This window comes from Pelophylax lessonae, assembly GCF_965119305.1.
Source record: "Pelophylax lessonae genome assembly, chromosome: 2".
Classification (NCBI taxonomy): Eukaryota; Metazoa; Chordata; class Amphibia; order Anura; family Ranidae; genus Pelophylax; species Pelophylax lessonae.
In genome coordinates, this window is record NC_138769.1 from 437886274 (window position 1) to 437901308 (window position 15035).

Below are 15035 nucleotides of genomic sequence, written 5' to 3' on the forward strand. Positions count from 1 at the left end.
GAAATACCAGAGAGATATCAGTAAGGCCCCATTCACATAGCAGCGACGCTACTTCCCGGGGCAACCTCCGAGGTTGCGGCGCGCTGCTCGCCCCGTGACCTCGGAGCGGCCGGCACGGACTTCATAACATTGAAGTCTATGATGGTCGCTCCGGGTCGCCCCAAAGAAGCTCCGGACCCTTTTTCTAAGTCGGAGCGACTTGTGTCGCTCCTATTAGTACGGGTCCGCAGCTTCCCTATGGAAGGCGACCTGTGAGGCGACCAGGTCGCCTCACAGGTCACCCCAGTGTGAATGGGAACTAAAAACTGTTATCTGCAAAAACGTTTGTAAACGAAAACACTGATGAATGCTGGTAAGACCCCGTTCACACTGGGGCGACTTGTCAGGCGACCTGGTCGCCTGACAAGTCGCAGTGGGTCGCCTGCCATAGATTAGCACAGGACCCGTTCTAATAGGAGCGACACAAGTCACTCCGACTTAGAAAAAGGGTCCTGTACTACTTTGGGGCGACCTGGAGCGACCTGCATTGACTTCAATGATATGAAGTCTGTGCATGTCGCTCCGAGGTCGCAGTGCACGCTGTGCACCGCGACTTCACAGGTCGCCCCGGCAAGTCGGGTCGCCCCTATGTGAACCGGCTCTAAACGTGGCATGTAATTGCTGTATGTCAGTGTTGGGGACAAGCTCTAAGGATGTTGCACTTAACCACTTGCCGACTGCCTAACGCCGATCTACGTCGGCAGTCAGCCCCTCACAGGCAAAGTGACGTAGGGCTACGTCACTAGCTTGTGAGGGTCTAGGGAGCGAGCGCGGGCCCCCGGAGGCGCGCTCCCGCTCCCGTGTGGTCACGGACTCCCCCCGCGCGTGTGACCGGCGGACCCGATGTCCGCCGGTCACTCTGCGATCGGCGGGGGAGAGGGAGAAAGTCAGGCGGCTTGTGTAAACAAGCTGCCTGTCATTCTCCCCTGTGTATGAAGGATGATCATATGGTTCTACTATGTAGAACCATTGATCACTCTTCATACATCTGAAGCCACAGCCAATCACAGTAGAAAGCACGCCCCTAGGGACACACATAGCCCCTCCCTTTCAAAAAAAGTTAACCCCTTCACTGCCAGTGTATTTTTACAGTAACAGTGCATATGTATAGCACTGATTACTGTAGAAATGTCACTGGTAACCCCAAAAGTGTCAAAAATGTCAGTCAAGGGTCCGATCTGTCCGCCGCAATGTCGCAGTACCGCAAAAAAATCGCAGATCGCCGCCATTACGCGTTAAAAAAACAACAAAAATGACAAAAATCTTTCCCTTTGTTAGTAAACGCGATAACTTTTGCGCAAACCAATCAAAATACGCTTTTTGCGATTTTTTTTACCAAACATAGGTAGCATAAAACAAATTGGCCGAAAATGTTAAAAAATTTTGATTTTTACATTTTTTTTGGGGGGGAATTTCATATAAAAAAATGTGAAAAATATTGCTATTTTTGCAAAATTTACGCTCTTTTTTTGTTTATAGCGCGTGATCAAAAAATCGCACAGGTGATCAAATACCACCAAAAGAAAGCTCTGTTTGTGGGAAAAAAGGACACCAAATTCGTTTAGATACAGCGTCGCACGACCGCGCAATTGTCCGTTAAAGTCACGCAGTGCCGAATCGCAAAAAACCCCCTGGTCAGGAAGGGGGTAAAATCTTCCGGGGCTTAAGTGGTTAAGAGAGCAAACGTGACCTGATCTCAACTATATGCCCACTTTTGGCCATATCATTTTCAGTACCTGTAAAGTAAAATAAATATTATAACTGAAAATGATGGATAAATAAATATATGTAGCATCCTCCTAGACAAGTGCTAGGTAAAAGCATCTATTTTACTCCTGCTGCTTATCAGGGGAGCTGATCTGTTAGTTTTGCCTGTGACATGTTTCCAGGTGTGATTCACTGGGTCTGAGGGAGTGTCCCTACTGTATCCAAAGAGGGAGCTTGTTGGACAGTGGAGGAAACCCGGCCAGTGACACATCCTGTTTCATGGCAGTCCCAAGGGGAGGGCATTGCTGCAATGCATCCTGGGATTGCCCATAAATAGGTAGGGAGCATGTGAGAGGGCATCTTTTTGCGGGAGCAAAGTCCCAGGAGGAGGTGGACGGCTGTCTCTCCTCTTGCAGAGTGAGGAAGGTGGTCCAGGCGGTCGGCCTAGGGACCAGAAGCGGAGCTAGGCTGCAGAGGATCCAGTGGGCTGACCAGTGGAGCTGTTGGGCAGAGGAATTTGGGAAAAACAGTATCGTGAGTACCAAGGGATCTGCCTAGGGATCTGCCTAGGAGAGGGGACCACTCCAGAGAAGTCAGGGGATCAAGGAGCCAGCTCACTCAGAGTGTTACAGTAAAGGGGGTGCCGTGTAGTGAACCCAGAAGATTAGGAACAAAGGGGGTGCCAGGAAGGGCCCTAAAGTTGTTCAGCAGTACAGTTCAGATGCTTCAGAGTACAGATTATTTCAGAGTACAGATTATTTCAGAGTACAGATTACCTCAGAGAATTCCTTCAGTTCTATGTCACAGCTAGTGACAGACTGCAAACAGCAGCCTAGCCGTTGACTAGCTCAATTTCAGTGTTACCCAGCGTTACTCAGCGTTGACCAGCATTAACCACCATTTACTCAAGTCGTCCCTGCCTATTGTGTATAGTTTTGTTCAGTTGGAGTATCCCACTCATCCCTTCTCCTATCCAAGTTCCTAATAAAACATAAAAACCAAAGAAACTGGACTGATTCTTGTCTGAGTAAAAAACTGTTGGAAAATGCCAGATTGTTCTACTGTTGCCAATGGTAGCCCAGGGGGACCCGTAACCAGCAGCTCCCTTGGGAGTAGTGCTACATACAAATAAAATAAAATGCCATGATCTGATCAGTAATGTTCTGGGGGTTTAAGTAATTTTATTGCCAAAAATTAGGATTTTTTACATGTACCCAATAAATAAAACAATTGCTCGGGAGTCAAACTGGTTACACTTACTTTAAAATGCTATGATCTGATCAGTAATATTTACTTACTATAAAATGTCATGATCTGATCAGTAATGTATACTTACTATAAAATATCATGATCTGATCAGTAATGTATGCTTACTATAAAATATCCTGATCTGATCAGCAATGTATACTTACTATAAAATGTCCTGATCTGATCAGTAATGTATACTTACTATAAAATATCATGATCTGATCAGTAATGTATGCTTACTATAAAATGTCCTGATCTGATCAGTAATGTATGCTTACTATAAAATGTCCTGATCTGATCAGAAATGTATACTTACTATAAAATATCATGATCTGATCAGTAATGTATACTTACTATAAAATGTCCTGATCTGATCAGTAATGTATACTTACTATAAAATATCATGATCTGATCAGTAATGTATGCTTACTATAAAATGTCCTGATCTGATCAGTAATGTATGCTTACTATAAAATGTCCTGATCTGATCAGAAATGTATACTTACTATAAAATATCATGATCTGATCAGTAATGTATACTTACTATAAAATGTCATGATCTGATCAGTAATGTATACTTACTATAAAATATCCTGATCTGATCAGTAATGTATACTTACTATAAAATATCCTGATCTGATCAGTAATGTATGCTTACTATAAAATGTCCTGATCTGATCAGCAATGTATACTTACTATAAAATATCATAATCTGATCAGCAATGTATACTTACTATAAAATATCATGATCTGATCAGCAATGTATACTTACTATAAAATGTCCTGATCTGATCAGCAATGTATACTTACTATAAAATATCATAATCTGATCAGCAATGTATACTTACTATAAAATATCATGATCTGATCAGCAATGTATACTTACTATAAAATGTCCTGATCTGATCAGTAATGTATACTTACTATAAAATGTCCTGATCTGATCAACAATGTATACTTACTATAAAATATCCTGATCTGATCAGTAATGTATGCTTACTATAAAATGTCCTGATCTTACATAGTTACATAGTTAGTCAGGTTGAAAAAAGACACAAATCCATCTGGCTCAACCAATAAAAAACAAAAGAAAAACAAAAAAACAGTAATGACACCCAAGCATACAATCCCATATACACAATCCTATACCTGCAGTCGATCCAGAGGAAGGTGAAAAACCCCAGCAAAGCATGATGCAATTTGCTGCAGCAGGCTAAAAAAATTCCTTTCTGATCCCCCGAGAGGCAATCTGATATTCCTTGGATCAACTTTACCTATAAATATTAGTACCCCTTTATATTAAGTACACCTAGGAAAGAATCCAGGCCTTTTTAAAAGCAATCTAGTGAGCTAGCCAGAACCACCTCTGGAGGGAGTCTATTCCACATTTTCACAGCTCTTACGGTGATAAAACCTTTCCGTATTTGGAGACAAAATCTGTTTTCCTCTAGACGTAAAGAGTGCCCCCTTGTCCTCTGTGATGACCTAAAAGTGAATACCTCAACAGCAAGTTCACTATATGGACCCCTTATATATTTATACATGTTGATCATATCCCCCCTTTAATCTCCTCTTCTCAAGAGAGAATAAATTCAGTTCCTCTAATCTTTTCTCATAGCTGAGCTCCTCCATGCCTCTTATCAGTTTGGTTGCTCTTCTCTGCACTTTCTCCAGTTACCTGATATCCTTTTTAAGAACTGGTGCCCAAAACTGAACTGCATATTCCAGATGAGGTCTTACTAATGATTTATACAAGGGCAAAATTATATCTCTCTCTCTGGAGTCCATGCCTCTGTTGATCTGATCAGTAATGTATACTTACTATAAAATATCATGATCTGATCAGCAATGTATACTTACTATAAAATGTCCTGATCTGATCAGTAATGTATACTCGCTATAAAATATCCTGATCTGATCAGTAATGTATACTTACTATAAAATATCCTGATCTGATCTGGAATGTGTACTTACTATAAAATGTCCCAATCTTGACCAGAAATGTATACTTTCTATGAAATGTCCTGATCTGACCAGAAATGTATACTTTCTATGAAATGTCCTGATCTGACCAGAAATGTATACTTTCTATGAAATGTCCTGATCTGATCAGAAATGTATACTTACTATAAAATGTCATGATCTGATCTGTAATGTTTACTTACTATAAAATGTTATGATCTGATTAGAAATGCGCACTTACAATAAAATGTCATGATCTGATTAGAAATGTGCACTTACTATAAAAAATGTCCTGATCTGATCAGTATAGGTATCCTACAATAAAATTTCATGACCTGATCTGATCTACTTTTTTGCCCATCCTCTCTCTGTAATCATATATATACAGTATATATATATATATATATATATATATATATATGATTTTACACTTGTCTCCTACTCCCAGATCGAACAGTAAAAGGATCCAGCAGCAGCAGCATCTCTGCAGCATAGAGAGCTCATGTACAGGCGATAAAGGCTAGGGATGGATAGAGGGGGAGGGAGGGTTGGGATGGGTGGTGAGCAGTGTGTTTCTCCTGTCTGCAGCTCAGTGACACAGCCCTATTGGAGCAGCAGCTGGTGCAGCATTGCAAGTGCACACACTGATAAACCAGTATGAAATTCCCTGGCTCGGTGCTGGTGTCAGTCTCCCTGTTTGTGGCAGAGACAGTGACCGCCCTGTACATAAGCAGCACATACAGTTCGGCCGGAGACAAGATCTGGCAGTCCCTGACCCTCCTCTTCTCCCTCCTGCCCTGTGTGCTGGTGCAGATAAGTCTCATCTTCATTCACAGGGACCTGAGCAGGGACAGACCGCTGGTGCTGCTGCTGCATCTACTGCAGCTGGGACCTTTAGTCAGGTGAGGAGGGGACATGACAGGCATCAGGGTGGATCATGGTTTTGGCCTCTACTATAGGACCACATATAAATCACATGACTGATTGATACACACTTTGTTATATCCTATCAGTAATATAAAGTACCACTGACTTGGTTTTCTTACATATGCTTTTATTTATAGCCTTATAGCCTACCCTATTGCAGCTGGTACCGATACACCCATATTAGGCTTGGACTTCGTGGCCATTGATCATAAATACAATACTGCACTAAAATAACCTAACACAATTGGTGACATGATAAAGGCGGGGGTGGGTTGTTTATCTGGGCTACACCGGAAAGAAGCATGTACGGCATAATTTGGTTTGCTTGGGTAATTGGGATAAAGGATGTCAGGCTATGACATGGGATAGGACAGAATTGTATACCTATCTCTTGCTCTCTCTCTCTTTGTCTTCCTCTCTCTTCTATCCTTTGTGATAAACATTAATTGATTCATTATAACTTGTATGAAGTACTGTATATTAATTAAATGAAAACGCGAGACATTTTTGTGAATGCAATTTCTTCTAATCCCAAATGTTATTGCTGTGCTTTATTATAGGGGCTTTATTGTTTTTTTTCATTGCCTCCACTAGAATCCTTGATTTATTTAGACCTGAACTACAGGAAAGAGTGGGGATACAAAAAAACTTTCCAGTGGCACACTTTTCATACATCAGCCCTTTGGGCGCTTTAATAAGTATATAAAAGAATCAAATTCTTCTATTTATTTTCAAATTTTCAGTAGGAATAGCTTTTCTGTCATATATATATATAAAGTAAATACAGTAATGAGAAATACCTGCATGGCAGGTTTATATTAAGGCATACCTTCACTCAGAATTGAAGGTACCGCTTATCCTCCTCCTCCCCCCTGCCCTAACACAATTGAAGTGTTATTTTTTTCGGGGAATGGGGATCTTTTTTTGACAGGTACCCACTCCCACTTTCTTGATTTTCCCCTAGGCAAGCATGACATCTGTTTAGGACAGACACCCTAATTTTTTATTAAGTTACTCTTTAAGAAACATTTCCAGGTAACAAATATAATCATTCCCTGACCTAGCTGTCCTAACCGTCAAACATTGTCACAGTGAGAATTCAGAAGATCCACTTAATTCGCCTTTATTTGAATTTCATACCATTTTTACCGACCTGCAAGACTCTTGCTTGCCTCTTGCTTGTTCTTTTATGCTTTGTAACCTCTCTTCCTTCAAGGTATGTACTTGAGTAAATTAAAAAAAATATTAAAAGGCGTTTTTATGGTTACATTAGTAACAATCTGAATTGCCCTTGAACCTCTTAGTAACACTCAACATCTAGTTTAATGAGAGCTTATTATATGTGCATTTCACTTTCTTTTTAACTTTCCACATTATTTTGCCTTATTCCAAACTTCAATGGGATATTTAGCATTTTCATAGACATTATCATTGTTGCCAGGCAATGAGCACACAGTCTGTCACTTCACTTTCCTTTTTATAGACGTGTGAAAAAAAAAAAATGTAAATATTAAATACAAGTTAAAAAGAGTTTTTCTAAGGTGAGGATTTAAAGCGGACCTCCTCCCTTCTCCTCTTTTGTTAACCACTTCAGCTACGGAAGGTTTATACGGCACTATGTTAGGACATCTTTAAGTAATTTATAATATTCATTGATAAGGCCATCAGGGCCGGGGGATTTGCCCGTGGGCAGTGCGATTATGGCTTTATGTATGTCCGCTGGCGTAAATGGGGCGTTTAACGATTCCAGTTGGTCTGGGGAGAGCGTTGGAAGGCTGATAGAGTTTAAAAATGCGTTAATGAGGTCCTGGGAGGGGGAAGGGACATTGTCAGAGTGGAGGTTATAAAGGGAGTTGTAGTAGCTGCTGTGTACTAATAACACTGACAGGGAAGGGGTTATCATCAGGGGCGATCAAAGGGTTAAAATGTGTCCTTAGGGAGTGCTTTCTAACTGTGTGGGGGGTGCTTGTACCGTGGGCAGAAACACAGGATCTCTGTCTTTCCTTGTTCACAAAGGCAGACTGCCGTTCTGCCTCTGTCAGGAATGATTGGCGGATCCTGGTGGACATCGGGTCCCGGACCCACTAATTGGCTCCCACTGTGTCCTATCACAGAGGGAGCCGGTCGCCGGCGGCGCACGTGTGCTCTGCAAACCCAGAAGTCCCGAAGACGTACAGGAACGTGATTTCGCCTGTATGAGCCGTCGCCCTGCCGCCCCAAGGTACATATACGTTGGGCGGTCGGCAAGCAGCTAAAGACCAAAATCAATTAAATAAATATAGGAAACACATAACAGTTCTTATTGCTATTTGCCTGATTATTTTTTATGTTCCTGAATTCCATTGCTCTGTCCACTATTTTAAAGATCAATGATATCTGTGGCCTGCTTCTTCTTTTTGGTTCTCTTGGATAGTCCACCCTTGATAATCGTGTCATCTGTGCAGAAAAAAAGTGTAATGTACAATTTGCTGAGATCTTGAGATTTTTGCAAATAGTACATTCATTTTCTTTTTTCTCCCAAGATCTTGCAGATTAACGTTTTGTGCACCTGAGTGCATAAGGGTGTGCAACTAAAATTCATTATTTTTTTCACACCCAAGAAGCCCAGGTGCTGTGTACAGCTGCACATAGACATGAATGTATGGCATATGAAAAATAAAAAAAACTGAATGTTGGGAACACATCCATACACTATATGCAGATGTAAGTACATCTGTTGTTTGTTTTTTTAGCAAAAAATAAAAAACCCAGTGATTAAATACCGCCAAAAGAAAGCTCTATCTGTCTCAAAAAACTGAATAAATTGACAATTGCAACACTGTACCCATATTACATTTTAAAGTGCGACAACCCTGAAAGCTGAAAATTGGCCTGGGCAGGAATGGGGTGAAAGTGCCCAGTATTGAAGTTGTTAACAGGTGTGTAGTTTTATCATTATTTATTAATGTTTTATAGTGCTGTCCAGACAACATTGTACCCAATTAGACATATTTTTGTGCTGCAACAAGGGACTAAAGAAGACCTGTGGTTTTTAAAGCGCTGTCTCAGTGTAGTGATAAGCATATTGTTTTCACTTTAATAAGTGTAAAGGTCCCCTAACCTGCTATATGCAACTGTATAGGGATTCACCAGTGCTGAGGCGTGAACAGCTCTATTGCCAAACTTGTGCAGGAATTTAAACGTACCTTCATAAAGAAAGATTTAATGTTCGCTTAAGGTAATCTTCAGGAATGACCTATATTCACTCCCAATTTGGTAGCTTTTCCCTTTATGTCCTTAAATGAAACCCTGTATACAGCAGGGAGAAAGGGAATTGAGTCACTTCTTTGATTCATTCAGATTTCTATGTATTCTGAGCTTCAGCTATTCAGCTCTGTAAACAACATGTTTTTTTTTAAATAAGCATAAAAGGAGCCCAGAGCAACACCTGCTGGGCACAAGTATTACATATTAAATATTCATGTGCAGTATTTCATATTTCCCTTTTGTGAATACATTTTGACCTACACATAACAAATAAAAGGAAAAATAAAGCATATAATGTAGTGGTTAAGGTTTATAACACCTGTTCGATTTTTGTCTTTCCGAAAGTTTAGAAAAGTAATGGGAGTACCACAAATCTTTCATAGAGTCTAGGAAAATACAGTATGTTTAATAATTCTTGATTAACGAATCTGGGGAGATGGTTTCCAAAATAGTTTGGATACTTTATTTGCTGTTGTGATTTTTATTCAATAATATAATTATTCTGACCTGTCCAATGCTGTTTCAGTAAAGATTTATAATTGTATTTGCATCCTACCTACAATGATGGTCATAAAACACATATTGGGTCCTCAAGAAATAGGATTTTTAAGGCAATCCAAACTATTTTATATAAAAAATGATGGCAATCACACCTTCAGCCACCTAGTCACTACCTAATTATATAACCTACAATGATGGTAAAACCTGGAGGGAAAAGCAAGGCCAAAAATCCCCAGATCATAGAGACACCCTTGATGACAGTTTTTTCTGGTACCAAACTACATTTTTCCACCCAACATGACCTTTTGATCTATCTTGGCCTGGATAAGAGTACAGTTTGTATTGTATTAGTCTGTCTTTAAATTAAGTTTTATATTCACATGCATGACATGCACCGTTCTGGAATTTCACTTTTTCTAGCAAGTCTCACTCAAAAAATTGGCTTAATCATAGAAATGATGTATCGAGTGGACGATTTATTTTGTCCTTTAGTACTGTATTTGCATAGCTATTCCTGTAAGGCTTTGAGCATTACTTGTTGGGATTATTTCAAAAGGCATAGCTGCCTGTAGCTTGAGTTTTGATTTTCTCTCCTACATTTTTTTTAAACAAAAATACAGTAACACTTCAAATAGAGAATGAATATGTGTCCTAAAATATAATTTGACCTGTTTTGTTATTCTACAGATGTATTGAAGTATTATTCATATACTTCACTGCTGGTAAAGTCGAGGAGCCCTATGTTAGCATTACCAGGAAGAAGCAGCTGCCAAAAGGAGGTTGTAGCGATGAAGTGGAGAAGGAGCTGGGTCAAGCAGAAAGAAAACTATTTACACATAGGTCTGCCTTCAGCCGAGCATCAGTCATCCAAGCTTTCCTGGGATCCGCACCTCAAGTGACCCTTCAGCTATATATATGTGTACTTCAAAGAAATGTTACAACATCATTGTGTGAGTAAACAGTTTACTTTCATAAATTCATGTGCATGAACTCCCCTTGCAATTTTAAATCTGTAATGAGACATTAACAAAGGATACCATTGCAGACCTCTCCTTATGAGAATACTATTTGCCTGGCTGTCACTCTGATGCTTTGGCTTCCATGCTCTTTAAGTTCCTGATCTATAACAACGATAGTAATAAGATGTTCTGACACTTTTCTGACATTTATTTGCCGTATGCTTGTTTCTGGTTAGACTCAAAAACATTGAAATTAGAAACAGCCAGCCATCTAACATTTTAAGAAGAAAGACAGCAATGGCAGTTCCCATACAAATCCAAAAAATGCCCAGCAAGTTTATAAACTATAACATTTTTTCAAACCTCCAGAAGAGTTTAAGCTCTACTTTTTAAATCATAACGTGCTCTCTTTACCAGGTTATCCATCATTTACTGCCGACTACATTGTACAACATAGCTGTTTGGATTCACTAGACAATAGCATAAATGCTTTCAATGAGAAGCAAGCATCCTGTATGCATAGAAGTCTATATGACAGATACTGGAGGTTCCTTTAGCGTTGATATCTCACTTATGTTTAGGAGATTTGCTTCTTATAATTATGCAATGTTCTCTTTTCCATCTACTGTTCTGTAGTCTCTCAACTGTCTGCAATTAAAAGCACATGGGCACATCCAAAGTAGCTGGTGTAGTACACAATCCCTCAATCTTGTGTGCAAAAACATTTAAAAACTGAATATGATTTGGAAATGTTATGTTGTGACCATGAGGTAAAATAAAAAGAGTGCAAACACTTTTTTCTGTATTCCTTTTGTTTCACCTTACCTATGTACAGGTATATACACTGTTATCTCTACATTGAGTGAGCAGCCTACTATTTTTTGCTCAATAGAGACTATAGCTAGCAAAGAAAAAAAAAAAAAAAGGAAGAACCAGCAAACTGGATAATGCAGATAAACTACTTTAATGAATTGTAAAATGCAAATGCACTTACACAGAATTGGCTTGGTCAGAGCATATTACCAAGAAAATATCCCAAGGGAACTGCAGGTCACTGAAACATTCTCACACAATGGTCGGCAGTAGGAGAGTAAACGATTAAGGTAGAAAACTCTGCTACGCATACTTGGAGAGCCTGAGTGAAGGAAACTACTGAAACATCCAAAACTGGTGCGAAAAAAGGGGGCTATGGCTGTAACATTGGTGAGTAAGTACCTCCACTACATCGACATATTTTGGGGCAGTGCCCCTTCATCAGATTAAAGCAGTAGGAAACTCCTGAATTCAATTTTTACCTACAGGTAAGCTTGTAATAAAGCTTACCCATAGGTTAAATGAAAATCTCCTAAACGTGCACCGTTTAGGAGATATTCACTTGGTTGGCAACCACTGACGTCACTGGCGCATGCGCTTTGAAGGATTGGCATACTAGTGCTATTCCTCCAGAGCTCTGTGCCATGGCCGTGACTCCTGCACATGCATGACATCATCTCACCTCAGCCAATCAAGCGGCCGCAACCCACGAACCCGGAAGGAAGACCTGGGGAAGATGGAAGCCTCTGCGGCAGTGACAGGGTGCCACCGGAGGGCTTTGTTTCATGGTAAGTGTTTCATAATGTGATAGTATGCAATGCATGCTAGCACGTTATGCCTTTACCTTTCAGGGAGAAAATTTTTTTTTTTTGTTTATTTTTAATAAAAGTTTACTTCTGCTTTAAGAATTTATTTAACTGTATGTACACTATGAGAACACCTATGCTTATTTTGTATAAAAGTAAAAATACTTTGTTATATAAGGTGGTTTACATATACATGGTTATTAGCAAGTAAAAAATGGGGCACATAAACATGTAGGCCATAATTATTGACCACTCCTTGTGAAAATGTTAGTTATCTTGCTCTAAGTCCTGATTGTTTGCTTCAATACTTCAGGGTCATTGACTCTTAATAAGTTTAGACATAACAACATGTGAGTAGGGTTCAGCCTGGTGTGGCGGTGGAGGTGTCCCTACTCTACTGGATCCATTCCCTACCACTAAGCACTGTTCCTGCCAGACGGAGAACCTGTCCCTACACTAGCCACTCACATAAAGTCTGCCAAATCCAGATGCCTGAGTCTTAATTCGCCTCTGCAAGACCCAAGATGGCCGCTGAAGTCACATGGGGTGCCAGTGTCTATTCGGACAGCTTCCTCTCTGTGATCACAGGAAGTCATAGAGGAATCAGGTTCCTCACAACTTCCTTCACCTTTTGCATTGCCTCTTCAGTTAACGGCCACCTGCAGTGGGGAGTACAGATTGCACCTCCCTACATACTTATGATGTTTCTCTGAAACGCTTGGTCTACATACTTAACAGTGACTTGGAACTCATCAAAACCAGTGGGTTAGTATAACATTCAGGCAACTAGCATTTCAGAAGGAAGCCAGCATGACCTGAATTTCAGGCAAGACAGATTTATGTTGAACCAAAAAAATGTATTATAATATTATTGCACAAATGCACACAATATCAAAAAGGGTTCACATAAATATTATTTTTATCAGGTTATACTAAATCTGTTAATAAACCCATAATTTATTAAAGTCTTATAGTGTAATTTGAAACACATGTCAATTTGAAGTATTTTAATTAGGGACATTGGTTAGAAAGCATAACGGTTTTTCTTAACTGATAATACTGGAATCTGTCATCATTTATGTGTGCATTCAAAGAAGTAATACATATAGATGGAAAAAATTCTAATACCCATATTATTATTTCAGGTGTCTTTATGAGCATCTCCTTGCTGTCTATTGTGTATGGAGCAATGCGCTGCAACATTCTGGCCATAAAGATCAAGTATGATGACTATGATATCAACGTCAAACCAGTTGCCTATATCTGTATATTCCTGTGGAGAAGTTTTGAGATTGCCACTCGAGTGATTGTTCTGGTTTTGTTCAGCTCTGTCCTTCAAATATGGACTTTGCCAGTGGTGTTATTGAACTTCATCGTGTTTTTCTTATACCCATGGATTCTTTTTTGGCAGAGCAAATCTCCCTTTCCTGAAAACATTGAGAAGGCATTGTCCAGGGTTGGCACAACTATGGTACTATGTTTCCTTACTTTCCTGTATGCTGGCATCAATATGTTTTGCTGGTCTGCTGTTCAACTCAAACTTAACGATTCAGACCTAATCAATAAGTCTCAAAACTGGTATCGTATGGCTGTTTATTATATGGTGAGATTCATTGAAAATGCTGCCCTGCTTCTGCTGTGGTATATGTATAGAACAGAGGTATATATGTATGTATGTGCCCCACTGGTGGTGCTGCAGCTTATAGTTGCTTATTGTTTGGCAGTTCTGTTTATGCTCATTTTCTACCAGTTTTGCCATCCCTGCAAGAAACTTTTCTCCACAAGTATTTCTCAGGGGCTTCTATCCTGCTTCAAGTTCCTGTGCTACCTTTGTATACCCTCCAAAGCTCCAAACAAAGGTGATAAATTTGGAGCCAAACTGTCTGATAGTTCTGATATGAGTGAGCATATGAGTGGCAAGGCTGTGGAAGTTCAAAATGGAAACCCAGAGCTGGGTGCGTCTTCCAGTTCTTAAGAGTGGTCTTGTATGGCATTGACTTTTATTGATATCTGTATACTTTTATGCTGACAGGATATATATGCAGTATCTTTTACCTTAATGCATAAAAGTTACCTTATGTAGGCATTGCACTCAAGGCAATCTAAAATCTGTTACTGTTAAGAAGTCTTTTTTATACATTTCTTAGACAGATATGACAGAGACATATAAAGATAGCTACATTCACAGTAAATAGTAAAAATCACAAAGCTGTAGACTAGAGTTTTAAAAGTGTTGCAAATTTAGTCCTAGTGTATACTGTAAATGCTCAGGTGTGCAGTAACTGAAGTATATTAAAAATGGTATGCGCAAGGCATCATCTTGCCATTGCCATGATTAAGGAAAGGGATGAAAGTTATTAAAGAATACACATATTTATACTTATATATATTATATATACTTGTATCTAGTAAATTGGTCTTCTGGGATGTAGCACATTACTATTCTTTTTGTTAAAAGCAAAACCCCCTGTTCCAACAACCCTGGCTGTATGGCTACATGAAATCTTTAGCTGTGCTGCCTAAAAAGACCAGAACATTGCAGACTGACTATGTAGGGTTTAAGCCACTTATGGAGAGTAATGTCCCATGTGACAGGAGTCACTTTGGGCATGGGGGTTGTGGACCCCAAATTCCTTTAAAGAGGTTGGGAGGCACTATGTCCAGCCTTGTGTGGCTTTCTTATGTTTAAGTCACCCTGCATCTGTTATGGATGCAGGGTGACCAGGAGGGTGGTGAACACTGAAAATATGGTTTGGACTACTACAAATGGGACAGTCATATTCAGGAATAATGCCTCCCTTGTAATATGAATATTTTTGTTCCCATT

General features: G+C 39.7%; 1 protein-coding gene across 1 annotated transcript; it reads left to right on the forward strand.

Annotated features, from left to right (window-relative positions):
* The first annotated feature begins 5558 nt into the window (after positions 1–5558).
* XK (X-linked Kx blood group antigen, Kell and VPS13A binding protein) lies at positions 5559–14328 on the forward strand. Its single transcript, XM_082246696.1, has 3 exons — positions 5559–5858; positions 10318–10580; positions 13354–14328. The coding sequence occupies exons 1-3, from the start codon at positions 5614–5616 to the stop codon at positions 14181–14183; spliced, it is 1338 nt and encodes a 445-aa protein (XP_082102822.1). The 5' UTR covers positions 5559–5613; the 3' UTR covers positions 14184–14328.
* Positions 14329–15035: the final 707 nt, after the last annotated feature.

Excerpts from the sequence above, each read along its gene's own strand:
- XK (XM_082246696.1), top strand. The coding sequence starts at position 5,614 with ATGAAATTCCCTGGCTCGGTGCTGGTGTCAGTCTCCCTGTTTGTGGCA. Across the intron at positions 5,859-10,317 it reads CAGCTGGGACCTTTAGTCAG|ATGTATTGAAGTATTATTCA; the intron begins GTGAGGAGGGGA and ends GTTATTCTACAG. Across the intron at positions 10,581-13,353 it reads AAATGTTACAACATCATTGT|GTGTCTTTATGAGCATCTCC; the intron begins GTGAGTAAACAG and ends TTATTATTTCAG.